The sequence below is a fragment of the Hevea brasiliensis genome, chromosome 17 (assembly GCF_030052815.1).
Source record: "Hevea brasiliensis isolate MT/VB/25A 57/8 chromosome 17, ASM3005281v1, whole genome shotgun sequence".
In the NCBI taxonomy this organism is placed as follows: domain Eukaryota; kingdom Viridiplantae; phylum Streptophyta; class Magnoliopsida; order Malpighiales; family Euphorbiaceae; genus Hevea; species Hevea brasiliensis.
In genome coordinates this window covers 9,605,621-9,631,825 of record NC_079509.1, presented here as the reverse complement: position 1 = coordinate 9,631,825, position 26,205 = coordinate 9,605,621, and the positions used below count along the sequence as shown (strand labels likewise).

General features: G+C 36.2%; 5 protein-coding genes across 11 annotated transcripts; 3 read left to right on the top strand and 2 right to left on the bottom strand.

Moving 5' to 3' along the window:
- Positions 1 to 5,807: 5,807 nt before the first annotated feature.
- On the top strand, positions 5,808 to 7,670 carry LOC110660502 (uncharacterized). Its single transcript, XM_021818840.2, has 3 exons — positions 5,808 to 5,971; positions 6,128 to 6,216; positions 7,232 to 7,670. The coding sequence occupies exons 1-3, from the start codon at positions 5,942 to 5,944 to the stop codon at positions 7,377 to 7,379; spliced, it is 267 nt and encodes an 88-aa protein (XP_021674532.2). The 5' UTR covers positions 5,808 to 5,941; the 3' UTR covers positions 7,380 to 7,670.
- A 1,107-nt stretch (positions 7,671 to 8,777) lies between these two features.
- LOC110656949 (anaphase-promoting complex subunit 8) lies at positions 8,778 to 13,459 on the bottom strand. 2 transcript variants are annotated; one of them, XM_021813958.2, is made up of 4 exons: positions 13,239 to 13,459; positions 11,964 to 12,270; positions 9,265 to 10,515; positions 8,778 to 9,171 (listed from the first exon to the last, which is right to left on the bottom strand). In XM_021813958.2, the coding sequence occupies exons 1-4, from the start codon at positions 13,322 to 13,324 to the stop codon at positions 9,082 to 9,084; spliced, it is 1,734 nt and encodes a 577-aa protein (XP_021669650.1). In that variant the 5' UTR covers positions 13,325 to 13,459; the 3' UTR covers positions 8,778 to 9,081. The 2 variants fall into 2 exon arrangements, with proteins under 2 accessions (XP_021669650.1, XP_021669652.1); XM_021813960.2 differs by having other exon boundaries at positions 11,964 to 12,280; positions 13,239 to 13,380.
- Positions 13,460 to 13,528: 69 nt separating this feature from the next.
- On the top strand, positions 13,529 to 16,861 carry LOC110656951 (pentatricopeptide repeat-containing protein At1g74900, mitochondrial). Of its 6 annotated transcripts, none has more exons than XM_058138905.1 (4): positions 13,529 to 15,120; positions 15,250 to 15,403; positions 15,512 to 16,038; positions 16,638 to 16,861. In XM_058138905.1, exon 1 carries the CDS (start codon positions 13,661 to 13,663, stop codon positions 15,113 to 15,115), a length of 1,455 nt encoding a protein of 484 aa, XP_057994888.1. In that variant the 5' UTR covers positions 13,529 to 13,660; the 3' UTR covers positions 15,116 to 15,120; positions 15,250 to 15,403; positions 15,512 to 16,038; positions 16,638 to 16,861. The 6 variants fall into 6 exon arrangements, with proteins under 6 accessions (XP_057994888.1, XP_057994890.1, XP_057994892.1 ...); XM_058138907.1 differs by having other exon boundaries at positions 13,529 to 15,403; positions 15,512 to 15,797; positions 15,886 to 16,038; XM_058138909.1 differs by lacking the exon at positions 15,250 to 15,403.
- A 417-nt stretch (positions 16,862 to 17,278) lies between these two features.
- On the top strand, positions 17,279 to 20,180 carry LOC110656954 (E2F transcription factor-like E2FE). Its single transcript, XM_021813971.2, is given in 12 exon segments — positions 17,279 to 17,484; positions 17,573 to 17,640; positions 17,741 to 17,793; positions 17,875 to 17,952; positions 18,083 to 18,145; positions 18,249 to 18,366; positions 18,691 to 18,758; positions 18,841 to 18,913; positions 18,986 to 19,047; positions 19,134 to 19,524; positions 19,783 to 19,841; positions 19,843 to 20,180. Coding segments are annotated over 12 exon segments (1,182 nt in total). The 5' UTR covers positions 17,279 to 17,392; the 3' UTR covers positions 19,900 to 20,180.
- On the bottom strand, positions 20,115 to 25,739 carry LOC110656953 (uncharacterized). The gene is made up of 15 exons (XM_021813970.2): positions 25,080 to 25,739; positions 24,746 to 24,843; positions 24,501 to 24,601; positions 24,347 to 24,425; positions 24,105 to 24,165; positions 23,815 to 23,861; positions 23,609 to 23,701; positions 23,132 to 23,222; positions 22,824 to 22,872; positions 21,795 to 21,911; positions 21,559 to 21,706; positions 21,179 to 21,271; positions 20,972 to 21,040; positions 20,495 to 20,537; positions 20,115 to 20,388 (listed from the first exon to the last, which is right to left on the bottom strand). The coding sequence occupies exons 1-15, from the start codon at positions 25,135 to 25,137 to the stop codon at positions 20,288 to 20,290; spliced, it is 1,248 nt and encodes a 415-aa protein (XP_021669662.1). The 5' UTR covers positions 25,138 to 25,739; the 3' UTR covers positions 20,115 to 20,287.
- Positions 25,740 to 26,205: the final 466 nt, after the last annotated feature.

Genomic DNA, 26,205 nt, shown 5'->3' with positions numbered 1-26,205 from the left:
TAGTTGTATCTTTTCTTCCAAGCCACTTCAAATATCAAGATAAAATATGCTTTATGTCTCCTAAATACGGATTGAGAAGGACTGTGTAAGAAGAAACCCAATCTCCCTATTTGCAGGTGTGTGTTGTTGTTATTAATTATAAAGCATTGATAACTGGGTTGCATTGTTGAGCAGACACTGGTTGAAAGAGTCGAAGTCATGATGAAACTTGAGCTTGATGAAACTGGTATCAATTTTCCCCTCGTCTGAAGAGATTTCAGAAATTACTGTTTTAATTGAAAGTCATTGGCAACATAATCTTACATGGATCTATTCTAAAGGGCTTTTTGGTTGAAATTATAAAATCAAGGAATGATATTGATGGTACATATCAGTAAGACAACCTTATTGATAACTAAGGATTAGGAGGGTATTTGAAATAGTGACATGTGGCTAAAAGGGTGTTGGGATAATGCGGGTGGTAGATTATTCTTGGAGAAAAATACAACTATTCTATTATCGTAGCATGTTACTATTGACTGTTATGGTGAAGAGGACATGGAGGAGAACAGTTTAACAACAGCCATGGTATAGGCTTAAGAAGAAATCTGCCCTCCCCAATAGGGAGGGGTCCTTATTTATATAACAAGTGAGCCAATATTTATTTGATACATATAAAGTTACTACAAGTGAGCCACTGTTTTAATCACTAGAGTCTGTTTCAAGGCCTAATCAAGTTGTCTCTAGAGTAATAACAACTCTGACACACCTGAGCCGATAGTATCAGGTGATAGCTAGTGGGATTGATGTGGTAAGTGGCTCATCTGACTAATTTGTTCGAGGCAAGTAGGTGTGCCGACTTGCTTAGGGAGTACAATCCGACCTAGACAAGCCGGAAGACAACATAGGGCCTGCTTGGCATTGCTGTTGGAATTACTGTTGAGAAAATCACTTTTTTATATATCTTAGTTAGAGAATGTTAAAAAATAATTTAAAATTAAATTTAATAAGTTTTAGTCTTAAGAACACTAAAATAACAAAATAACTTTTTCTAAATTATTTTTTTCAATAACATCTAAAATTGTGCTTTTAGTCAAAAAAGTAGTTTTAGCCCTCCAAACGCAATGCCAAACAAGCACATAGACCATGCTCGTGTAGCGTTTAGCCTCTAATCCTTGTTCCTATGGGCAGTATGCAAAACAATGACAAAGTGACAATTGTATAGAGATTTTTAGTTTTGACACCTATGTGTTTACCTATCATATCGAGTATTTTATCTCAGGGGTATTCTCTAGCACCTTTATTATTCCAAAACCCATTTAGCCATGTGTCACTATTTCAAATACCCTCATAATCCTTAGTTATTACTTATATTTTCAAATAAAGTTAGTACAAAATGTTGAGTCATATAAAACTTTTAAGTGGTTATTTGAAACTCAATATTGGATTGGGGCATCTTAATTCAAAAGTGGCATGGCCAAGTTAAATATTTTTGTATTGATATTAATAAACTATATCTAAACACTATGTTGCACTATGTGATTTTGAAGGATTTCCCTGGTTAGTTCTGTTATTTTATCATTCTTATTTCTCTAATGCGCATGAAGTTGTTTGCTTCTGTTGGTCTAGTTTGGCTTTGGACTTCTGATATTTTATGACTTGGAGATTGTAGTAAACATATTGTAGTGGATACCATGTTAAAGATAGGAATTATTTTTATGAGAAAATGGCCTGGTAATTTGCATTTCATATTAGATGCTAATTTTATTATATTGAATTTATGTTGCAAGTTACAACCATACTGATGGTAAGCCAAAGTCAGGATGCTGCAATCAAATTTTCCCCTGTACTGGATTTGAAATGCATAGGAACTTGTTGAGGTTGATGACTTCATCCAAATAACTTATTATTAGAAAAGTTTTATGTAGTGTTTGTAAGACATCTATGGCAAATGGTTTAAAGTGGAAAATGTAAAAGTGGTAATCTTTCCGCAATAGTTTAAAGTAAATTATAGTTGCTTATTCTGTGTTTTGGAAGAAAGTTGTGACCACAGACTAGACACGGGTTAAAGGGAAGTAATTCTTTTACTCGTGCTTGATTTACTAACAACTCTTTGTGTTTGGTCAAGAGTCTTAAATTGATGCATTTCTTGACGCACTCTTGATTTTGCTCATGGCTATTCTGAGAAAAGCTAATATGGCAGCATAATGTTCTCTAAATTAGTTTTAGTATTCCTACAGTAGATATGGGGTCTATATAGAAATTTCATTTTATATGTAGAACTTTCATGTTATGTGTTTTTATGGGAGCGAATGGGGCCTGACAACTTTCTAATCACTTATGAGTGTCCCTCTTAATTGAGACATATGGTGATTATTGCTCATGGTTACATGTATGCGTTGCGAGACAAATTCATTGCTCATGGTATTGTTTGTTTTTTGCATGTATATTTGAGGGACAACTGAACAGCATTTAAATGCACTCTTTGTTTTTGTTTCTTAAAGTTGTTGCTAGATTTTGATAAACAACAACCTTGCCTCAATTTTAGATTTAAATTATTATAATTTTTTTGAGCCCTGGAATATCTAGTTGAATGATATGATGCGATAGTTCTTGCCAATAGACACCCCATTCTTCCTCAGTTACTCCTGCCAGAATTTTACTGCATGAATGAACTGGTATTGGCTTTTGAATTTGTGCATTTTCTCTTGCAAATAAATTTTATCCATAACATTTTATTGTATTTAGCATTATTGTTGAAACTGTTATTGAGAAAATCACTTTTTTAAATATACTAATTAGAAAGTGTTAAAAAATAATTAAAAATTAAATTTGATCAGTTTTTAATCATAAAAACATTAAAATAACAAAACAGCTTTTCTTAATAACATCTAAAATAATGTTTTTATTTAGAAAAATAGTTTCAGACTCTAAAACTCAATACTAAATAGGACTTTAGACATAATTATCCATGTTGTATTTTTTATTATACTCTGCTGGAAATCATGGCTTAGGAGTGTGGATCATCATACAGGCAAGCTTGCATGTTGAACTGGGCTTGAAATTAGTTTCACCATCGTCAAAATGGATTTATTTTGTTTTGAGCTTATATGCCCTTTAATTTTCCTATGCTCTACTGATATGGGACTTGTTTCCACTTGCCATATTCCAGCATACTCTACTAAGTAACATTTTATTTTATTATTATTTTTTTAAATCTTGTTTGCATGATTCTGCTAGTGACTGTTGAATTGAAAAATATCCTAAAGTGTTTTTAGCAAGGTTTTCAAACCCAGCCGGTCGTTGAGTTATTATCAAAATAAAGTTAATTTAACTTCATATTTAAATTTTATAGTACAATAAATAAACAAAATTTAAGTACTTTTTATGATATAAAAGATAATAAAATAGAAAGATTATTAAATAATTCACATTAATAATTATATAATAAATTATTCAGAACAGTTTATACTAAATGCAAATGTTGGCCGAGTGGAGAATCATTGCATTGTGCTCTCCGGTTATGGGTTTGACGCTCAGTGGAAGCAGACTTCTCCTTTTTCCTTCTAATGGAGTTAGAACCAGACTGGACCAGCTAGTGGTCTGGTTCCCTGTTAATTTGGTCTGACTGGCCAGTTCGGTTTTGAAAACTATGGTTTTTGGTGTCCAAATATACTATGCTGTTACTGCCTCTATCTTCTGTTCATGCAGCTTATCTTTATTTAGTTGGAAGATTTTTTTTTTTTTTTTTAACTTGTCTTGTTCTAGAATAATGATAGTTTTCGTACTATTTTACAATAACTATGTAGCAGTGTTGGATATACAACTCATTAAGGAACTTGAAATCACATCTAGTTGATCATACATTTCTTTCCATTGTTCCTTTGTGTTTATCTCCCTCCCTCCTTCATGCGCAGACATGTGAGCAAATGTTTTATGATGAGAAGATAAAATACCCTTCTTGTGCTGCACTTCCTCCTCCCACTCCATCTTCAGGAAACTGCCCTACTGAAGGATGGGACTTCATGAAGGGGTTTATATTTATCACTCATTCCGTGAAGTGGGCATGTATAAATGATAAATCACTAAATGTTAATGCATCATAAATTGCCTCTATTGTGGCCATGCCTGAAATAATATATATTTCTCTTGTAAAATTTTCTGCATGTTATATCACCTTGTATTCAGAACTGCGTTTGTGCACAAGGACCACAACTATGAGCATGGAGATATAAACTGTGGTCAAGCAGACTGTTGGGCAAATGATGTGATCATATATCATGTTAGTATGATTATATGAATGTGCCTGTAATTAATTTAACTGGATGTTTGGGAACTGCAGCTTGTAACATTGAGTAGTGTTGGCATTGACCAAATGTTTATTGTGCAAGGTGTGGTTAACAATATATCTTTGCTTTAATGTGCAGCTGCAGAAGATGATGCTGGACTATTCAAACACATTGTCCAGAGTTTCAGCCTTTCTGCTGTGGAGGTACCTGCCTTGTCTATGTTGCAGTCATTGAGTTTAGATCTCATTTGATGATCTTAGATCTTGGTCCTTGGAATTTGGTCATCTTAAGTCATAAATGTCTATGGCTTCTGATGTAACTTATACATCAAGCAAAAACGAAGGCAAGAAGGAAGGAGGCAGTAAAAGCTGCTCATGATGAGGCCGTGTTTTGGGTACCAGCATTTTGAGGATCTATTATTTCAGAAAGCGAGCCAGAGGCGGACAACAATGAAGAGGAGAGTGGCCACAGGCCTTTTAAGTGAGAAGGTAAGTAAGTTCATGCGTGTAAGAGAGCAGGAGAAGTAATTTAAGCAAATTTGTATGGCTTCAGGTGCTTGCAAAGCAACAAGGTTCATGGTGTGACCACTTGTAAAGCATAATTAGATGAGGAAGTTCATGGGGTTGAGGGCATGGTCCTGTTTGTATTGAATCAAGAGGTTGATGGCTGGTGGAGGGTGAGTGCAAGAAAAAGAATTGTCATTGGTTGCTGCAAGTAGATTTCTGATATGATTCAGAACTTCACACAAGTGTTGCATTTGATAAGTGAAAGTTTGTTTCCCAGAATTCCATGGGACCAACAATTTCTGTACCCCGCTTTGTAATATCCAAGAAATGCTGCAATAAGAGAGGATTAGGAAAGTAATAGTGTAGCTTCAGTTCCACCAACGTTTTTTTTTTTTTAAAATCTTTTTCTTGTGATGCTGAATGCTAGTAAGGGGTTTCTAACAGCTCCAATTATTGTACGATCATTCTTGTGATTGCTCATTTTTCTTCAAAACCTATCATGTAATGTTTATTTTTCACTGGCCTAATGAACTAATTATTATGATGAGATTCTTCTAAAGACGAGGGAAGTTGCTCTTCGCAAGAACGAAGTACTTGATTCATTGCTGCGAGGGATGCTATTTCTGTTAAAGGAAGATTTGTGAATGTAGAATTGAATAAGATTATAGAAGAACCCATAAAAAATGGATATTAGTTTGGCTAGCAGCGATGTTTTGGAAGATAAGGTTTTATTTTATCAGCTCCGAAGGGAATGGTTAAACTCACTTCTACAAGGATGCGAACTTCTGATCAGCATATTCCCAAATATTAAAAATGAACAAAATTGGGCAAGATTAGTGAATGAGAACAACTTTCGGAAAAAAAAAAAAATATATATATATATTGAGAAAACTGATGAGGTTTGTGAGGGGTCTGGAAAGTACAGTAGTGGACTATCCAATTGGGCTACTGATTTTGCTTCTTTCAAAACTATCCAATCAGGTTCAACCGTTGTCCCATTTTGAAAATGATTAAAAAATAGAAATAGCACAATTCCCAAGTCAAGATAAAGTCTCTCTCTTTTTTTTTTTTACTGATTTCAATATTTTCATTTTCTCCCCCATTCGCCCACAGAAAAGCCCAGGATCTGTCCCTCTAGCTCCGATTCCGTCCTTCTGGTGAGTTCAAATGGCAGGAGGTCGATGGCTTAGACCTGAGGTGTGTTAAGATTCTTGTATTATTGGCCAGATCGCTTCCTTCGTGTTCGTTATTGATTCTTGTTTGACTCTGCTCCCTGTATTTTTATGGATATAGGACTATAGATATGGAGATAGATAGATCTTAGTGTTACTATATGTGTATGTGCATGTGTAGGTGTATCCTCTGTTTGCCGCCGTTGGAGTTGCCGTTGGGATCTGTGGGTTGCAGCTGGTACGCAACATCTGCATCAACCCTGAAGTCAGGTCTGTCTCTCACTCTCTCGCTAATTGTATAAATGTTTATATAAAGTGTGTGGATGATAAAGTGTGTGGATGATAAAGATTAAAAGCTGGTTTCTATAGGAGGTTAAACCTTTGGGAAAGGAGTTTTTTTTTAAAGTAATTGAAGGTTTTTCAAGGTTTAAAAACCTTGAATTTTTTGTTTTTGAGGATCGAAGGTTTTTTAAAAAATGGTTTTCTGAGGTTTTTAAAAATCTCAAAAAATTTCATTTTTCAAACCATTAAATTGTTGTTTCATTTTTCAACCTATTAAAATGTTGTGTTAGGAGGTTTAAAACCTTCAAATACTTAAAAAAAAATCTTCCTTTCCTTCTTAGTGCTAAAAAGTTATGAGTCTCTGATAATCATGGAAAATCTTACTTAGAAGAATTTTACTTTATAAAATCTTACTATACTCTATCTCCTCCCAAACTGAGGGTAAGGAGAAAACTTTTTTTTTGTGTAGCTAAATGGCTTTTTCCCTTCTCCATATATGTTTTTTAAGCCTTTTGATCATTGATGATTATGTAATTTGGGCCTAAATGAAATTCCATGCTGATTTGAATATGGAAGTTCTTATGGGATGTTGGTGAAGCGAGATTGTTTGTAGGATTTCTTTTAATTTTTTTAGGTTGTAGCGATCAGAAAGAAAAAGGGTATGGCCGTCTGGGCAAAATACGTGCAGGACTTCTTTATCCCTTGTGCCTTGTTTGCTATTCCAGGAAACTGGAAAGCATTAACTACCGTTGAGACTGGAGTTTGTGTTTCAGCCAACAAAAGGAAAATTTTTGAATGAGTTGAGTTCCAACATTTTACACTCTGTTTCTTCTTGTTTGATTCTATGAAGAGTTGGATGCAAAAAGCGCGTCTCAGTTTTCTTCCTGCCGTAATTTATGCTTTGGAAGTAGGAAGTGTATCAAGGGATTGGAAATTAGAAGATCGATAATTTGACCGATTGAATTACCGTTTTCATTTTTGGTTTGGGATCCCCTTGAAACAGGGTTAACAAGCACGACAGGGCTGCCGGAGTTTTGGAGAACTTTGCAGAGGGAGAAAAGTATGCTGAACATGGTTTAAGGAAATTCGTCCGCAGGAGGGCCCCCGAAATTATGCCATCCGTCAACAGCTTCTTCACAGATCCAAAATGAATTAATTAATAGGCCCTTCACGTTTTAAGTTCTGCAGAAAATGTTGGATACAATGTCTACCAAGTTATTGTGGCCTGTTTTGAATGTGTGTGTGTGTGTGTGTGTTTGTGTGTGTGAGAGAGAGTTTGTGTAACATTTTGATCTTCTGAATGTATTTGAACTAAAATAAAGGTGGAAATGGGTTATACTTAAGCTTGTTTTATTTGGAAGGCATCGAGACTTCATCATCAGTATCATCACTGACTATTATTTTTTTTATTTCAATGTTATGTGAAGATTGCAGCTTGGAAATTGCAATGGAGTACAAAAATGAGACGAATGGGTACTCCATTTAGTTGACGTTATAAATCTACCAAATTGAACATTAAAGAGTGGATTGGGCAGGATTCAACGGACTTGCACCACTTCCAATTCTGATGGAAATCAATATGACTTTCTAGTTGAATGGCATATTAGCTGTAGAAAGGTTGTGTTATGATTCTTTATCTTCAAACAACAATCTTGGTGAGGTTGCACTCTTTCCTTTGAAGACGGTTTGGAAGGGTAAGTTTTATCTAAGTGGCCTATTTCTCATGTGGTGCTCACTGGCTTAGGCCCAGTGTGTAAGAATATGTAGACCGATGTGTAGGGTGCAAATTGAATAGCCATGACTGACATGACCGTGACGAACGAAACTGTTAGTTCTCCAAGCGAGAGATATTGCAACAGTAAATGTGTGGTACTACATGAATCTTCCATAATAAAAGCCTGAGCTAATCTCTTCTAACTTGCAAACGCTGCCCCTCTAGCATGGTTTCACCGTGCAGAATTGCAAATAAGAATTCTTAAATTTTGTAATTGGATTGGAATATGTACTTAATTACTATAACTGGAGAAGCTGTGTAAAGACAATCAATACATGATATTTTCAGACTTGAGATTGCAAAAGAACTTGGAAAACCCTCATGACATCAAAGCTAGAAAACCTCAAACTAAAGTGAGATGTCCCTTGCCCGTACTTATCAGTCATCACATAGTAATGACTACGATCTGAATCTTGCACGAATTGATAAGCTCAACTAATTTGTTATCACTTGTCAGTTCCTTTGACTTTGGTCACGACACCTTCCTAAGCTTGTTGTAGAGATCTATCCACTGCTTGCCATCTAAAGAGCTGGGGTTGCAATTCTCATTACACTTCACTACCCAATACTTGCCACTCTCTCCGGGAATGAAAATAAGATAAATCGAAGTCTCGCATATCATTTGAGAAAGATGAAAGATAAACTTAGCTTGAAACTCTAAGTAATACATCATAAGTTAAATTCTCTATTTTGGTCTGGATATCTCACTGACCCTTGCGCATGAAGCTTCAGCAACATTACCAGAAAGCAGAGGCTTGACGCTTCAGATCAAAACTGTCAATTGCAAGGTTAGATAGAATACAGCATTGACATTGGGTCATGAATGATAATACATCACATTACAGCCATGCATTCTAGAAATTACCACGCCACATTCAGACAATTTTTCTGCTTTGATAACAACATTCTTTTTTCTTAAAAGGTGAGAGTAACAACAAAAGAAGCCAACAGCTCTAAAACATTTAACTACAGAGAGATATTTAGGTATCACAATTTGACAAATTCCCAGAAATTCATTGTAGTTGATTTTGATAAGCATGAAACTGAGAAAAGGTAGACATGCTTTGTAGGATCTGAATTCAGGGATGAAAATGTTCAATATCCATTAAAGGGAAACTGGATTCTGCTGTTCTCATTCCTCGAAGCATACTCTTTGCTGTTTCCTTCTCCTGAAATGGCCAGAAGCCAGAAAGTATAAACTTAATTTACAATTATTGTCAATTTCTTAGTTAAACTTGTAGACATTAGATCATTGAACTCACCGGGCCAGTGTAATCCAGAAGACGGGTACAATACACCTCTGCTTCTTCAAATCTCTTCTGCTCTCTACAGTGTTGGGCAAGAAACAGCAGAGCTTCAACCATATTTGGTCCTTCTCTCTCTTCAGCTTCCATCCTCTCCAAGTCCTTCTTGTAGTAAAGTGCTGCCTCTTCAGAACGTCCAAGCTCAGCATGGAGCTTTGCTAATTGGTGCAAGGCAATTGCCTCTCTGTCATTACAACTTGCAGCCCTTCTGTAACACTTGATTGCCTCCTCAAGCATGTGAAGCTGATCAGTTTCATAACACTGAGCCATGGCAATCCACAACCGAGAATCATTTGACTGCAAGAAAACAGACTTCTTAAAATAGTGAAGAGCATAGAAGGGCATGCCCATCATCTCATATGCTTGTCCCAGCCCATACCAAGCTCGATAATCACGAGGATTGATATCCACAGCCCGTCGATAGGCATCAATAGCAGCTGGAGTGTTTTTCATCTCAACATACTCATGACCCATAAGAGTCCAGGCAGATAAATAATTTTTATTCAACTTGAGTGCCCTCCTAAAGTACAGAACAGATTTCTCATGCTGACCCTTCAGACTGTAATAATTTCCAATGATGCAACAGGATTCAGGTCTGTATTTATCAGTCATAAATACCCTGTGGGCAAGGTAACTGAGGGCCGAGAAACACTCCTTTGCATAGAGCACATTGGAATACATATCCACATCTTCTACCCGATAGGGGTCATTCCTCAAAAGTTCTTCAAATATTACTTCAACTTGTTCAAATTCCCTTAGACAGTACTGGGCTTTTGCAATTTGAGCCCGTATGTAATTACTGAAACTAAAAGTGTTTTGCAAATGTTCATATTTTGTGAGGGATTCATTGTGCATCCGTAGTTCTTGATAAGCACTGGCAAGAAAGAATTCCTTCATCCAATGGTTACTAAGGGTTAGACTATTCAATATCTCAATTGTAGTGCACAGAGACTGCAGCTCTGACCAAGCACTCCAATTCCATGGATAGCTATTCACAGATTCCATAAGAACTGTACGAGCAAGGTTCTGATTGCCTTTCTCTATAAGAACAAGACCATACAAGTACAAGCCAAAGGGATCAATAATGCCATTCTTGCGGAGTATTGATAACTCTCTCTCCAGAGATGCTACCTCGCGGTTCACAGCGTCACTCTTACCTAAGGGCCCCTCAAGTTCTATCATCTCCTCTTCTTTCCGCTTTTCTCCAGCCTTTAAACAAAATAAAAGGGTAAGATAAAAATTAAAAACTTCATAACTATAACATCACAAAAACTTAATTTGGGATTGATATCATGTAAATTGGTTATACCAGACAAAATGCCAAACAAATGTGCATGCATCTTCTAAGAGTTACATCATTTGTTGTCAATCTTAGATTGTGAATGCAACTACAAGTCTGCAACTGGAATAAGCAATGTTCACAAATACTTGTAAAAGTTCTAACATAATTAAATGATAGTTTGATGGAAAGCAATCATTCAAGAGATGTCTTCTCCCCAACCTACTCCTTTTGCAAAGCAATTGAATGTGAAATGCAGGTGATGATAAACAAATCTCAGGTTTTTACTTTTTTACCTAATATTTTCAGCATAAACCAGCAGAATAATCCCAACAGAAGAAGAAAATAACATGAAAACTTACAGATGCTTAAGAAATAAAACAGGAAGTTTCAAGAGAAACCAGTTGTATCTTCCACATAGAAACAAAAACTTCAGAATTTAGATAAGGTTCAGTAGTTAGTTTCTGTTATTTTGTGTTTTTACTTGATTTATGTGACACATTCTCCTAATAAATCTTTAAAAAGCAGAAGCAGAATAATCATGAGGATCCCCCCAACTCAGCTAACAATGAATGGCCCCAGTCCCCTCCAAAGTTTCATAATGAACTTAGCTAAGAACTTCAGAATTACTAAATTTCTAGTTTGAGAGGGGTGGTACATGTAGATTTCTCATTCAGGGTGCAAACGAGAACAGTAGTTTGTTAAGAGGTGCCTGACAATGATTACTTCTATTTCCAGTTGCTAAACCAGAGAAATTCAGATAACTTCATTCTAATTGAGAGGTTTCAAGCCTATTGTATAGAAGTGTATCCTCATCATCTTGCTTGATACTTCTGTTTATCTCCCTTCCTCAACAGACAAGCAATAAATTAATGTGATAGTAACAACATTAGTCTTGTTCTAGGTTCAAGGAATGCTTACATGCACATAAATATGTATCATTGTATCGTTAAATCTCTACAGCATAAAGAGAGCTTTCTTTGTTTCCCCCCAGACAACATCTTTAAATCTGATTCTCACAGGTCCAGTGCTTGCCTTACTTCATGTTTTTAGTTGGCTAATAACAATCCTCTTAGGTTAAACACTATATGAGACTCTCCTTTGAAAGCTTGCACCCAATAAATAGAATAAATATAAAGTTCCATTGCATTTTGTGATTCTAATTACATTATAGTTTCTCCAATGTTCAACAGAGGAAGATATAGGCACTTTTTGTGGGCATTTAAACCAATTAATCCAAAAAGAACTTGTTGGAGAAAATTTAAAGCCATAGTTAAGTCCCCGATACATACAGCTCTGTCATCACAGAAACAAAATAAATGTACAAAAAAAAAGTTTCAACTGAGATACATGACATGTAGATGAGAGTGAAACAGACCAGATAAAGAGCATAACATCTCAGGAACGTGGCTTTCTTTCCAGTTTGATCTTGAAGCACGTGTGCAGCCCTTCTATACTCTCGGCAATCAAAGTATGACTTTGCCAGAAGGTAAAAGTCACCATCCACTACCTCATCTTCCTCCATCACCGGAGTAGAAACATATGATACGCCAGCTGGTGGTGTAGAAGTAACATCATTGGTGTGGAATCTTCTGCGAATGCTTGAGCTTCCCCGCTGGAATCTGGTGTTTGAAGGAGTGAACTTCGCAGGGTCCTGCTCGATTCCAACCAGCTGCTCTGCTGCCCTGAAAACCACTAATGATAAAAAAATGGAATTGGTTTCCAAAAGAAATTTGATAAACTGCTTTATTTTTATAAAAATTGAAGGTCTCATTATATTCCCTATATTCTATATTGATTTGTGCATTTAATAATTGAAAGTTCATTAAATCGAGCAGACAATGTTTAGGATAGTTGAGTTACAGTTGAACATGATTGTAAATGAAGATAAAAGACCGTTCCCAAAATTTCCAATCTTTCTTCTTCAAAACACAAATGAAGATTAAATAATTTGTGTGTCTGTGCGAGAGAGAGAGAGAGAGAGAGAGAGAGAGAGAGAGAGAGTTCAAAACTAGTCAAAAGGATCAGAGCTGATATAAATAAAAAAATTTATTTTATGCTTTGTGAGGGAAATAGAGAGAAGAAAAAAGAAAAGAAATTTGATTTCTCCTCATTCCCTTATTTGGACATCAGGTAAAAGATAGAAGGGAAGAGAAATAAGAAGAAATGAAGAGAAATGTCTCCTTTATAATTAATCCATACCAATTCTCTTCAAATTAGCAGAAAATGGAGGGAAATTTATAGTAATATACTAAAATGTCTTTCTACGAAATGGTAGACATAAGAAAGAAGGAAAGAAAAGGATATAATTGTTATTTTCTAGGGAGAAATTACATTTCACTCCAATCCTAATAATCTATCCAATCAATAGAAAACAATAGAATTTTTTTTTTCTCTTCATTTCTCTTAATTAATTTCTCTCTAATTCCCTTGCACAATTAAGATCAAAAAGAGGGTTAGGTGTTGCAGAAGCAGCAACTTTGAAGTGCTTCTACCAACATAAGCACAAACAGCGGTTTCTAAAGTAAGAACAGAAGTTCGAACAAAAAAAACTGTAAGCAGACACTGAATAAAAGTTCATTATCACATGTGAAGGAAGAGCAAGAAAGAGAATGCTAATTTGGGTTTAGGGTTTTAGAGTAGAAGAGGGTACCATTTGGAGGCAGAGTAAAGACAACGATCGTTGAGTTGGCGAATCGCAGTTCGAAGCTCACTTCTGCAACTCTCTCTTGAACTCATCGTTCTCCCTATCTCTCGCTGCTCTTTACTTCAACTTGCAGTAACGCTGGCGCTCTTGTGCCACAGTGAGCATCTAGCGCTCCGGCTCTCCGATTGTAAAATCAAAATGAGTTTTTGGTGGCTTTGTTAGGCGCTGAGGGCCCAGGATTTTGAATAAGAAAGCAGACACAGGGTTGTCAGTTCATGGACTTAAACAAAGAAAAAGAGAAGGCCCATTTCAACCAAGCCCAGAAGATAACTTTTTGCATAGTCATAACTCAGAAACCGTAATTTTCTCTGCTTTCGAAAGTTAAAAAACGCGATCTTTCACACTGAACCAGCAAAATGTGACCCAAAATGCTTACCCAGCTCCTCAGAGATAACTGCTCCCACCTCCGTCTCCATCCACCAAAAGCCGACAACTTTTCGACCACCACACTGGTGGAAGCCACAACTCTAGCCACCCTTGTTCTCAATTCATCAAACCCGCAAACTCTAGCCCATTCGCTTCACTCTCCCGCCATCCAATGGACCCCGCAGCTAGTCAATGCAGTCCTTAAATGTCTCTGGAACCACGGTCCCAAGGCCCTTCAATTCTTCAACCTCCTTTCCCACCATCCTTCCTACTCACACCACGCTTCCTCCTTTGACCACGCTATCGACATCTCTGCCCGCCTCCGTGATAATCGCACCGTCTGGGCCCTCGTTTCTCGCATGCGCTCTAGCCGCCTCGGAACCTCCCCGAAGACCTTCGCAATTATTGCTGAAAGGTATGCTGCATCGGGAAAAGCCCATAGGGCAGTGAAAGTTTTCATGTCTATGCATGAATATGGATGTTTTCAAGATCTTTCTTCATTTAATACAATTCTTGATGTGTTGTGTAAGTCGAAACGAGTAGAAATGGCTTATAATTTGTTTAGGGCTTTAAGGGGTAGGTTTAAGGCTGATTGTGTTAGTTATAATATAATTGTTAATGGCTGGTGTTTGATTAAGAGAACACCAAAAGCCTTAGAGGTGTTGAAGGAGATGGTGGAGAGAGGTTTAACACCAAATTTGACTACTTACAATATAATGCTTAAAGGGTATTTTAGAGCTGGTCAAATTAATGCAGCTTGGGATTTCTTTTTGGAAATGAAGAAGAGGAAATGTGAGATTGATGTTGTTACTTACACTACTGTGATTCATGGGCTTGGTGTTGCGGGTGAGATTAAGAGAGCTCGAAAGGTTTTTGATCAGATGGTGAAGGAAGGGGTACTCCCTTCTGTACCAACTTATAATGCTTTGATTCAGGTACTATGTAAGAAGGATAATGTAGATAATGCCATATTAGTTTTCGAGGAGATGGTGAAGATGGGTTATGTCCCTAATTCAACAACTTATAACTTGGTGATTAGAGGATTGTGTCATGCAGGTGAAATGCAGAGGGCATTGGCATTTACGGAGAGAATGAAATATGATGAATGCAAGACAAATGTTCAAACATACAATATTTTGATTAGGTACTTCTGTGATTCAGGAGAGATTGAGAAGGGGTTGGATTTATTTCAGAAGATGGGCACTGAAGATTGCTTGCCAAATTTGGACACCTATAATATACTAATAAGTGCAATGTTTGTGAGGAAAAAGTCAGCTGATATCTTGGTGGCAGGGAAGTTATTGGTTGAGATGATTGATAGAGGATTTCTTCCTCGAAAACTTACTTTCAATCGGGTTCTTGATGGGCTTTTATTAACTGGTAACCAAGGCTTCGCTAAAGAGATTCTGAGTTTACAGAGTAGATGTGGCCATCTTCCCAGTAAATTTAAACTATGAAGCCTGTAAGAATTCAGATTGGCCTCTAAATTATGCGGATCTTGTTACATTACCTTTTCTATTTGTAAGATAACAATACTACTGCACTATACTAATTAACAATGCTGCTGTTATCCATTCTATGATATTTGCAGTGAAATTAAAAAGCTAGGAGAGTATATGTTCAAATGGTAAAGTAGGCAGGGCTTCCTTCAATTTGCAAGTTGTGTTGCTTTTATACAACTTTTGTAGAACTATGCATGGAAAATGCTACACTTTATCCCTGTGGAACGTGGAAAAGTGAAAAAGGTTGCATCACTAATTTGTTTGCTTTCAATTTGGAACTGTGCCCTGCAGTGAAATGGGAAACGTCCTGAAAGTTCTTTTTATTAAATTAATTTTTTTTGTGTTCTGTAGTGCATTTTCATTGAATGAAGAACTACAATGGGCATTACTTGGCTTGGGGTTTCTTATGCATACTTCTGGAAGCAAGAATAGGTGGGCAATGGGTATCGCATACTGGCATATTTCTGTTGGAAAAACAAAATCTTGTTTCGTTTTACTATTGTGGAGAAGAGATAAGTTTCCTTTTGAGTGATGCTGGCTTGTTTAGGTCTTTTATTAATGGGTTTCTAGAATGTATTCTCCCCCAGCTTTCATGCTGCATTTCAGCTTTCTATGATAAGAGATTGTGTATTTGAAGGTTAGTATAAATCAGTTTATAATGAATTTTAATCTGTTGATTATGTATTGTGGTGCCTTGCACAGTTGCACTTGTTTCCCCTTTTCAGGAAATGTTAAATCTTGATGAATTTCCTGAACTGAGAAATCCCAAGCACTTGGAAATGAAGATTACCCTACAGACTAATAATAGTCTCCTTTAAATAGAGGCCTCTCTATTCATGGTGATTGGGGATATTTGTGTTTCAGTTGTGGCCTTGTGGGTAAGTTTAATATAACCTCAAACAATATTTTTATGAAAGGCAAATTATATGTTTTGTCCGGCCTGGCTTTGTGAAAGGCTTCCATCTTGAGGGAAGTTTTATCTTCTTTAGTCCAATGTGCTTTTAGACTTCATAGGTTGTGTAAATTCAATAAATAAATCATTTGTTTATTGGGCAAAAGGCAATGTTTGGCATGCATGCAACAGATCTTATAAACTGATGTCTTGCTGGAAATGAAACAGTTCATAAATAGACACATTGATCATTTATTTACTAGAACTTTAGCGATTATTACTGCTAATGGACTCATAAGCTGGGGAATATGCTAAAATTGTCAATATGATAAATTCAAATGCGACTTGTGCAATGTGTGCATTGAAGGAGTTTAAGATTGTTAATAGGTTAATTTTGTTCTAGCAGCCAATTGAACCATTTCATCTGATGTTTTAGAAACTTGAAGATTAATGTCCTCTCTCTATATGTGCTAATAATCACATTAACGATATCATTGGTGCTGCAGTAGTGTGAGCGTGTGCATGTGCCATTTCCTTTCTACATTTGAGCAAGCCTCAAAAATATTGTTTTGATACTTGCTACAGGTTTCTCCTTCAAATGCAAGTGAGAAGTTGGCAAATCATACATTTAGCACCAGAATGTGGTGGAATTGACCGTGATAATGACTGAGCTATAGACCTTGGATTTGTCATGTATTAGCACGCTCTTGTACTTGAGAAATTGATTGTTGATACTTGCATCGTTAACCATTATCCATTGTAAGAGGATATTGAGGAGAAATATGAATAATTTCAAATTTTGGGTTTTAGTCTTAATGTGTAATGCACTTATTAAATTTGCAGCTGCAATTTAGGGGAAAAATACAAGGAAAAATTATGGGAAAATTTCTTCATTGATTTTCTCTCTTCTTATTTGGATGAGAGAAATTAGAACGAAATATATCTCCATTTATTATTACTATTTTTTTAATATTAAGTAAGTTCAGACACGTGAAGTTTCGAGTTTTGTTAATTAAAGCCCATTAGAAAAAGGAACTGCTCAATTCTCAAGGGCGAAGTAGTGATTTCGGTGGTGTCCAGGGGCGCGTTATGGTTATTCAAATTCCCGCTAAGCTGTCCCCATGATTCAAAGTTTTAAAACCCAAACGCATCCCTCTCTTTGAAAATTGCTGCGGCGCCATTAATAATCAACCCCTCTTCTCCGCTCGCTCTCTCTCTTTTTTTAACGGCCCATTGCCGCACAATCACTATACACTTTCTCTGCACTTTTCCCTCCAATTCCATTTCTTAATTTACGGTCCTTACGCTTCCTTCAATATCTCAGATCCCTCTGCAAAATCATGCCTTTATCATCTAGCGAGGCGCCGGAATCCTCCTGTCGGCACCACACCTACAGCAGGAAACAGAAGTCTCTCGGTCTCCTCTGCACTAAGTACCATTCTTCTCCCATTTCTTCTTCTTCCTTTTTTTTTTTTTTTTGACTGCTGCATTTTCTTTAATTGCTCCCCTGCTCGTTGCAGTTTCTTGAGCTTTTATGATAGAGGCGGTGTTGAAGTCGTTGGACTGGATGAAGCTGCCTCTAAATTAGGTATTTTTTCTTGGTTTCTGTGATACAACCTTTTTGTTGATTATGTATGTGATCTGATTACAGGCAGGATCTTAAATTCATTTGTTTTTGAGATCTGCAGGCGTTGAGAGACGGCGGATCTATGATATTGTCAATGTTCTAGAGGGCGTCGGAGTAATTCTTTGTATTTTTGTTTGTCAATTTCAGTTTTGTATGCATGTACCTTTTCCTCATTTGGAGTTTGATGTCTTTTAGGTTCTTGCAAGAAAAGCAAAGAATAAATATACATGGAAAGGATTTGAGGCAATCCCTAAAGCTCTTCAGGAGTTGAAGGTATTAGAGGGTTTTTTTTTTCTTCTATAAATTTCATTGGTCTATAAGTCTATTGAGGTTGATTGACAAGTTGTTGCAGTGCTGTTGTATTTGAAAATAGCACTGATTTGGCTAGTTTATGGGATAATAGGAAGAGGGTTTGAGGGAGAATTTAAGCAGTTTTGATAAGCATCGGAGCAGCAATTATGAGAAAGTAAGTGAACTACGGTTTATGAACTGTGTGTGTGTGTGTGTGTTTGTGTGAAACTTACAGTGATTTGAGGTATAATTCACTTTTTTGTTCTTCTTATTCATAGGTATCATATGATGACAATGATGATGAGGATGAGTGTGATTCCAACCCTAACACAGGAAGCCAGAATGATAATTCCATTCCCAGTGGCATTGTCAAATCAACGGCAGCTTCAAGATTTGGTAAATGACTTTCTACAAGCACGATTATTTATCTGGCTTTTGTATTGAATCATCTGCACATGTATTTTATTGATCTTGCCCATGATTTAGTTACACTGTAGATGAACACTAGCTTAATCAATTTGACTACATTAGGTAAAAAAAAATCCATTTAGCTTTTATCACAATTGTGCATTTTGATGCGTTTGTGTTTTGTTGAAAATATTGGGCGAATTAATCAATGTGAATTGGGTCATTCAAGAAATGGTATCTGATTATCAGTTGTCTATTGGATCGTCAAGCTGCTTTTCATGGCATTTTATGACCAAGATCGATTGTTCACAGATAACAGAAAAGAAAAATCTTTGGGACTTCTCACACAGAATTTTGTCAAGCTCTTTGTTTGCTCTAAAGTGAGTAGGAATGTGTTGATTCTTTATTGATTTTCTCAGAAAGTATTTGTTTATTTGGTACTTAGCAGTTATTTATTTTCAGGCGGATCTAATTTCCCTTGATGAAGTTGCAAAGCTATTGCTTGGGGATGCCCACAATTCATCAATAATGAGAAGTAATTTTTCTCAATTTTTTTTTTTAAATCTGAAATTAGTGGATTTTACTGATGATCTCTCTATGACTGCAGCAAAAGTAAGACGGCTTTATGACATTGCAAACGTGCTATCTTCCTTGAAACTTATTGAAAAGGTGTCCCGAGTGCTTACCTGAAAGATTAAATGAATCAATCACCATTAAAATTCGTCTAATCTCTAAGTTTCAATAACGATATGCAGACTCATACAGCAGAAGCCAGGAAACCAGCATTCAGGTGGTTGGGTTTGAGAGGGAAACCTGAAAGTGGATCTGATGATGCCTTGGCCGAGTCTAGGAAAAGAACATTTGGAGCTGATGTTACTAACATTTGTTTCAAAAGAAACAAAGTGGATTCTTCACCTGATGGAGACAGAAACGACAATTTAAAATTGCAGAACCAAATAAAAGTCGAGAATGAGGTAACAATCGCTGATAGAAGTGCTTTGTGTCAGGATTTCTCTAACAGTTACCAGTTTGGCCCTTTTGCTCCTGCTACAGTGGCCAAAGTTGGTGGTTCTGATAACAAAGCGACTCAAACTCATGATTGGGATAGTTTTGCGTCTACTTACCGTCCTCAATATCACAACCAAGGTATAACTTAACAAACATAATCCTTGCAATTGAAAGAAATGCTAGGACCATTGCACAAACTTTGCGACAGGTACTGTGTTCTCATTAACATTCACCAAAGATTGTAAATTGAAAGCATTTTAGTGACCTTTCTTTTAAGATGTCTATCTAGCAATGCTCATCTGAAGTAATGCTCCTATCATTTGGTTTATTTTCTTGTCAATGTTTTGTATTAGAAAATATCAATAGGAAGCTGATTTTGCTGAGAATTTTTTTTAGCTCTGAGAGAACTTTTTGCTCATTACATGGAAGCCTGGAAATCATGGTACACTGAAGTCGCTGGCAAGAAACCGATACAACAAGTATCCTGATGCTTCACCTCTCTGCATTTCCTAATGAACTCAAGTAATTTGGACAGCTTTGTAGTCCCTTGAACCTTTTCATATTTCAAGGGGAAAAAGGAAAGAAGAGATGTGCCCCAACTGATTATGCCCATCCTCCGGATATTCTATTTCATTTATTGTAGTGTTCAGATTTGTTCATGTTTCTGAACACTATCAAATGCCAATCGAATGCTATACAGACATAAATATGAACAAATCTGTATAGCATTTGTTCATATCAAACTATCAAATTTCTTTATTAAAATTTGTGGATGTCAATTTACAAATTGGTAACAAGTCCAAAAATATTGGCGTTTCTAGATCAACATTATAGCACCGTAGAGAGAGAGAGAGAGAGAGAGAGGGAGTGAAAATGGATGTGGGGTCTACATCCAGGTCCACTATAAGATTATTTCCTCCTGAACACTAACATTGAGCGTCTTGTTTGGAAGAACAATGCTGTTAACCACCACGACTTCATCTTCAACGCTAACAGCTTCACCTGGAGCAAAGAAAATAACATGAGATTCCGCAAAGCTGGAACTTTTCTAGCTAGGAAGGAAAAACAACAAGAAGAGAAAAAGAGGATTGACGCATCTAGAATTTACCAAGGATTGTAATCCCAAGTTTGGCATTGAAATCTCCTGCAGCCTGTAACCAGAGTTTATTGAACTTAACAAACTAAAGAGCTACCATTTATTACTGGTAAAAGCAAGCGGGAATAGAACAAATAATAGCACAATTATAAAAATAAAGAAGACATGAGTTGTATATCAAACTTTGGACAAGCAAAAAATGAGATATATAGGAAAATCACCTAAATTTTAGCCCAATGGTAATCCAGAACTAGCTTAATATTAAAATTGTGATGCTGATATTCGTCATTACAATTTGTGGCATGGATGTTGAGAAACATCCCTTCATGTGATTTACTCTTGCCAATCTCATCCTTTATATACTTGCATTGTCATGAGTAAGAATTTTGGGTAGTAGAATATATGATGGTCAACAGTCAACAGTAGATGCTTATAAAAAAAACAGTCAACAGTCTATCACTCAGAGGCATCACAAGAATGCTAACTTGCCTGGACCCGAGACCATCTCCCGATGGAGGACTTCCACCCAACAATAGCATGAATAACAACTGCATTTTCCTGAGAACAAAGAAAAACATGCAGTCAAGTTTGAGATAAACTTTTGTGTGTTCCACCCCAACTCCCATGGTTGCATGTGTAACTGTGTATATAAAACTCAACTCTTAAACACTTTAAACCCATTAATTCAGTTCCTACCATGACTTCAACATCATCTAGGATGATACAACTGATGAGCCTTGCACCTGGTCCTATTCGGGCATTAGCAGATATTGAGACATTGGGACCAATCTGTTTCATCAAATTCCAGAAACTCAATATCATAGTTGAAGTAGAAAGGGGAAAAAAGAAAATTAGATAATGTTTCCATGTCATTTGCCTTTAAAATTTTCACTTTCACAGGGATAAAGGCATTCAAAAGCTATGGACACTGATTCTCATCCCCTAAACATCCATTCAACAGGTTGGATAGCAACTATGAGAATAAGTCCCAACTAAATCTTACACTAACCAGATTGTAGTAAACAGTAATAATTCACTCATTCTGCATCCATATCAGAAACAAGTTGAACAGTTACCTTAGCAGTTGGATGTACTTTTGCCGATGGGTGAATAAAAACATCACCAATAATTGTGGCACCCTTTGAGCCATCTCCACTAGCTAAAAGACGTGGGGAGGTGTACTTGAATTGAGCAAGATACAAAGCAGAGCATTTTAAGGACATTCTGCAAGTATTGATTTGGGAAAAGGTCACATGACTGCTCTGAAGGGAAAAACAACATAAAAACTACCATGTTAAATAGTTTGGCATACCCAGGAGTTTTAATTTGCTCCCAGAAATCCATGGTTTCATATGTATATAGCTGCTTTTTCCCTGCAAGTGGTGACAGGATATCTTGATCCAGTCTTACAAAATCTGTGGGAAGACTCCTGTTGAAGAAATTTGTATCAGATTACTAATTCCAAAATTGAGTAATAGGCTCCACTTGGATAAATGATAATTTGAATGAAGTGTATTTGAATTTGGCATTGTGTTGATGTTTTATGATTTGCACTTGAAATACAAATTCAAATCTACCTTCATTTCAAATGTCCATGTATCCAAATGAACCCTAATGGAAATTTGAATAAAAAGCAAAAAAAAGATCCTAAGGATTTAGAGTAGTATCTGAACTTTTCCAAGCAAAATGGTAAATTTATTAGTTCATGTGCGTTGTAGATTAAGCCTTAAAATTCATACTAGCCCAGCCAAAATCAATATCCTAGTTGGATTTATGGTATACTAACACCCTAATGTTAAGGATACAAGAGTCAAGAGATACATCTAACCATTTAAGTTTCTTACAGTTAAAATCTAGTTGCTATTTTATTTTCCCAACAAGAACACAATGTAGTTGGCAAGACCTTGCCAAAATTAATAATCAAATACATAATTCAGTTGGCTTCAATTATTAACTTGATGCAAATATTAAAATTCTTCCACTTTACCAGCGAAGTGAATTAACCATGAAACTGAAACTATAGATGCAGAGACATAGGAATACAGGCAAAATGTATAATGTCACATATGCTGCACCTAAATTTGTCGATGTTTTCAAGACTAAATATACTAAAAATGTATTAATCAGCTTCATTGTTATGAAAGACATGCCTCAGGCACAAGGCAACAAGGTGGAAGAGACGCTGCCTCAACTGGCCAAAGGTGGGGGACATGCAGCAGGAGCAGGCATGTGCCTTGCACCTAGGCTTCAGGACTCTTAGCGCCTTAGTGCCTTTAATAACTATGGTTACTTAGAGGCATCAAATCCATAAAGATGAAAAGTTGGACAGGAATCAGCATACCTTGTGGCTGATTGTAGTGCTTCAAAGCTGGAAAGACGTCTGAGATTAGCTGCAAAATATTTAAACAGAATTAAGATTACAAGCCAGGGATTCTAATAAAATAAATAGTTAGCTGGTATGCAATAAATAAATCAACCAATACAAGAAGAAGAATGCTGAAATTCTTAGTTGATGCATATTTTAGACTCTGAAAATAAACCCTTGTTTAAAAAACAATATTTAATTATCAAACAATCTAGCTTGTGGGCTACAGTATTCTGGGAACTTTCTAACTTATTCCCTATATCAACATAGCCTGTATATCTAACCTCTATCTTTCCGTTGAGAAGAAACACCCCGGATGGCTGTAAATATATCTGGTGTAAACACATACACACCACAATTTATCAAGTCACTTACCTGCATCACAGCATTAAATAAAAAAGGTAAGAGATAAAGAAAGAAAGGGAAGATTAAGGTGGAGTGTAGGTGGTGTCGTAGTGAATAGTAGAAATACAACAGATTGTTGCTTCTCTTTTCCCCCAAGAAAAAGCAAATAAGTAATAGTTATATGTTAAGATGATTACTTCTCAAATACCAGAAATTTGGAGAGAAAAGTTAACCTTTTGGAAACACAACGATATATTGTCTTGATTGATTTTACTTTATAGCAAAAAGAAAAAAAAAATCTATAAATCATTTCTCGAAAAGCAAAAGCAAAAATGTAGAATCAAATGGACTATTCTAAGAAATACCAAAAGCTTGACAATGTTAAATATCGAAAGAATCTCCAAACTAGTACATACAAAAGTTTCAGGTTTCTCTGTGTAATGCAACAATTCTTTGGTGTCTGGATCAGCTACCAATTCACCAAACTGGCTGGCTGACTCAGCAGAAACCTGCAGAGGAAAAAAATAATGAAGCCAAAAATGCAGACACAGATACATTCAGCCACATGAAGATAATACCTCAAACAGATTTTCCTTTATCAAAAATTTTGCATTCAACTAACCTTGATTACTAGAATGGTTCCCATCCCACCATATCTTCTATGAGCCTCTGCAAAAGATAAAGCAAAACACAAATTAAGACTTCTGCCAGACAAATGTAAACTAAAAAGTAATGACCTGCACAAAGAAGCTGTTTTCTTAATTCAACCATAAGCACAACAAAAATATCACAGCCTCAAAAGCAATAGCCTTGAAGGTTGATAGTGCATGATATTTTGAAGAAGAATTAAACAATTCATGCAAATAAATTCAAGAAATTGTGAAGATTTTATTGACAGAAGAAGGTGATTACCAAGCATTTCTGGGAGTGGAAAACTGCAGCAAACATCACAATTCAACAAGAAGATATGAGACTGCAAAAGGATTATCAAGCATCACAATGAATTTTCAAAGTAAACAAGGTCTACTTCTAATCTCCAGAACATGTTACGATTCATGCATGTTCACGCACCATTAGAGATGAAGTCACGAAGATGCAAAAGGGAGCATAAAAATAAATAAATAAATAAATAAATCGAAGGTTAAGATGAAAACCGGACTGTCTTCCATGATTAGATCTCTGAAGTTATAAAGCCCACCAGCTGATCCATGAGGCTTGTCTTCCCTCAAATATCTAGAAGCAAAGATTAGTAAGCAGCAAAACTTGGGAAATAAAACAAACGATGGAGTAAATCATAAAGTTAATCACCTCACAGGAACTTTAAGCTCATTTGAGATTGATGAAACATACAATGCGAATTCCCGTTCTTCATAGAAACCAACAAGATAGATCTGCGTTAGGTTTGGAATCTGAAACAGAAAATGCAATCTCAGAATTTGGTAGGAAGAAAAATTCGACAAAGAGAGTTGGAATCTGAAACAAGATATTAACAGACTGAAGACTGGATTCCCGCAAAATTCTACATTTGCAATTAAATGACAGCTTAAGAATACCCTTTTGCAAGCAGATATTGGATGATGAACCATTGGTTTTCCTGCTAAAGGAAAAAGAGGCTTGGCAACATGCAATGACAATGGCCGAAATCTAGTCCCTGGAAAGGTGTCCCAACAAAATTTCTCAAATGAATTAAACAATTATTGACAAATTACATAAAAAAATGGATCACATTGTTTAGAAATCTTGAAAAAAGAGAAATAAAAAAATTCAGTACGCAGAAACAAAATTAAATGAAGCTAAACAACGCTTGATGCGAAATGGGAATGCAGAACTGAGAATTTCTAAACTACAATAGAACATTTGGGCAAAGAATTTCGAGCAAAGCTATACCTTTAGTGGGTCCACCGACCATAATCACAGCTACAACCTTCTCTCCAGAGGTGCCCATCTCAAATCAACACAAACCCAGATCTTCGATTCCCCAAATTACGAATAAAGACTCTTTATTTATGAATAACAGAGGCTCAAATCTTTAAAGCACTGAAGTGGTAACTACCGCCCAATCGTACAAAAAATAATTTCACACCATCCAAACCACTATTCATAGGAGCCAAGAGAGCTAACTTTAGACCCAAATATCTGTACTTTTTGGCTAGTAGCTTACACTCCGCGTGAGAGAGAGAGAGAGAGAGAGAGAGAGAGAGAGGGTTGTTGAAACGAATGATATAATAGATACGAGGATATTGACGATCTAGTAAAGGTGTCGGTTAGTGAAAGACAGGAAATTGTATTGCAGATACGAAGACCAGAAGCCTCTCGATGGCGATAAATACGCTGATACAGCGAGTTAATTCTTTTGAGAAGAGAAGTTTCTATGTTATTTCCAGTGGATCCTTACTCTTATGGCTGTTTTCGTTATGTTAGGAGAGAGATCAGCATCAGTTGGACCTTTTGGCGGGACCCGGGATCCTCACCATCGTCCATCGTATCTTAACCAGACGTTATTTCCAATCAATCTTAAATAAAAAGATTTTTCAAAGTATACATATATTATCACCGTTGGTCGGAACTACCATCTCGCTTAAAAAATTCCAGGCCAATGTGAAATTAATAATTGAGATTTTTGTTTTATTAACAAATTTTATATAAAAAAATAAGTTTTAATTTTTAGTTTAATATGTATTCTTTCCAGCATTCTTGGCTTTAACCAATTTTTCTCGTTCCAGGAAGCAAGGGTAGGATAAGTATAGTTCAATTTCAACTGGAGCAAATTCAGCTCGCTATTGACTGGAAACTAAATTATTCTTTTAGATCTTTTATTTCATGAACTTCCTGATTGTAAAAGATCTAAGCATTATGATGTAACACCAATTTCACTGGAGAATTATTACCAAGAGAGGACCATAAAATAGCTGAATGTTTTGTGAACTTAATATATTCATGATTCCTAATTATTTGTGTTGGGAGTTGGGATTAGGGACAATTGACATTGACATCGAAACTTGGAAACAAGATG

Coding starts and splice junctions, on each gene's coding strand:
- LOC110660502 (XM_021818840.2), top strand. CDS start 5,942: ATGGCAGGAGGTCGATGGCTTAGACCTGAG. Junction 5,972..6,127: donor GTCGATGGCTTAGACCTGAG/GTGTGTTAAGAT, acceptor GTGCATGTGTAG/GTGTATCCTCTGTTTGCCGC. Junction 6,217..7,231: donor TGCATCAACCCTGAAGTCAG/GTCTGTCTCTCA, acceptor CCCTTGAAACAG/GGTTAACAAGCACGACAGGG.
- LOC110656949 (XM_021813958.2), bottom strand. CDS start 13,324: ATGAGTTCAAGAGAGAGTTGCAGAAGTGAGCTTCGAACTGCGATTCGC. Junction 12,271..13,238: donor CTTTACTCTGCCTCCAAATG/GTACCCTCTTCT, acceptor AGTGGTTTTCAG/GGCAGCAGAGCAGCTGGTTG. Junction 9,172..9,264: donor TTCTGGATTACACTGGCCCG/GTGAGTTCAATG, acceptor TGGCCATTTCAG/GAGAAGGAAACAGCAAAGAG.
- LOC110656951 (XM_058138909.1), top strand. CDS start 13,661: ATGCTTACCCAGCTCCTCAGAGATAACTGCTCCCACCTCCGTCTCCAT.
- LOC110656953 (XM_021813970.2), bottom strand. CDS start 25,137: ATGGGCACCTCTGGAGAGAAGGTTGTAGCTGTGATTATGGTCGGTGGA. Junction 24,602..24,745: donor CAATATCTGCTTGCAAAAGG/GTATTCTTAAGC, acceptor TTTCTGTTTCAG/ATTCCAAACCTAACGCAGAT. Junction 23,862..24,104: donor TCCACTCCCAGAAATGCTTG/GTAATCACCTTC, acceptor TATCTTTTGCAG/AGGCTCATAGAAGATATGGT.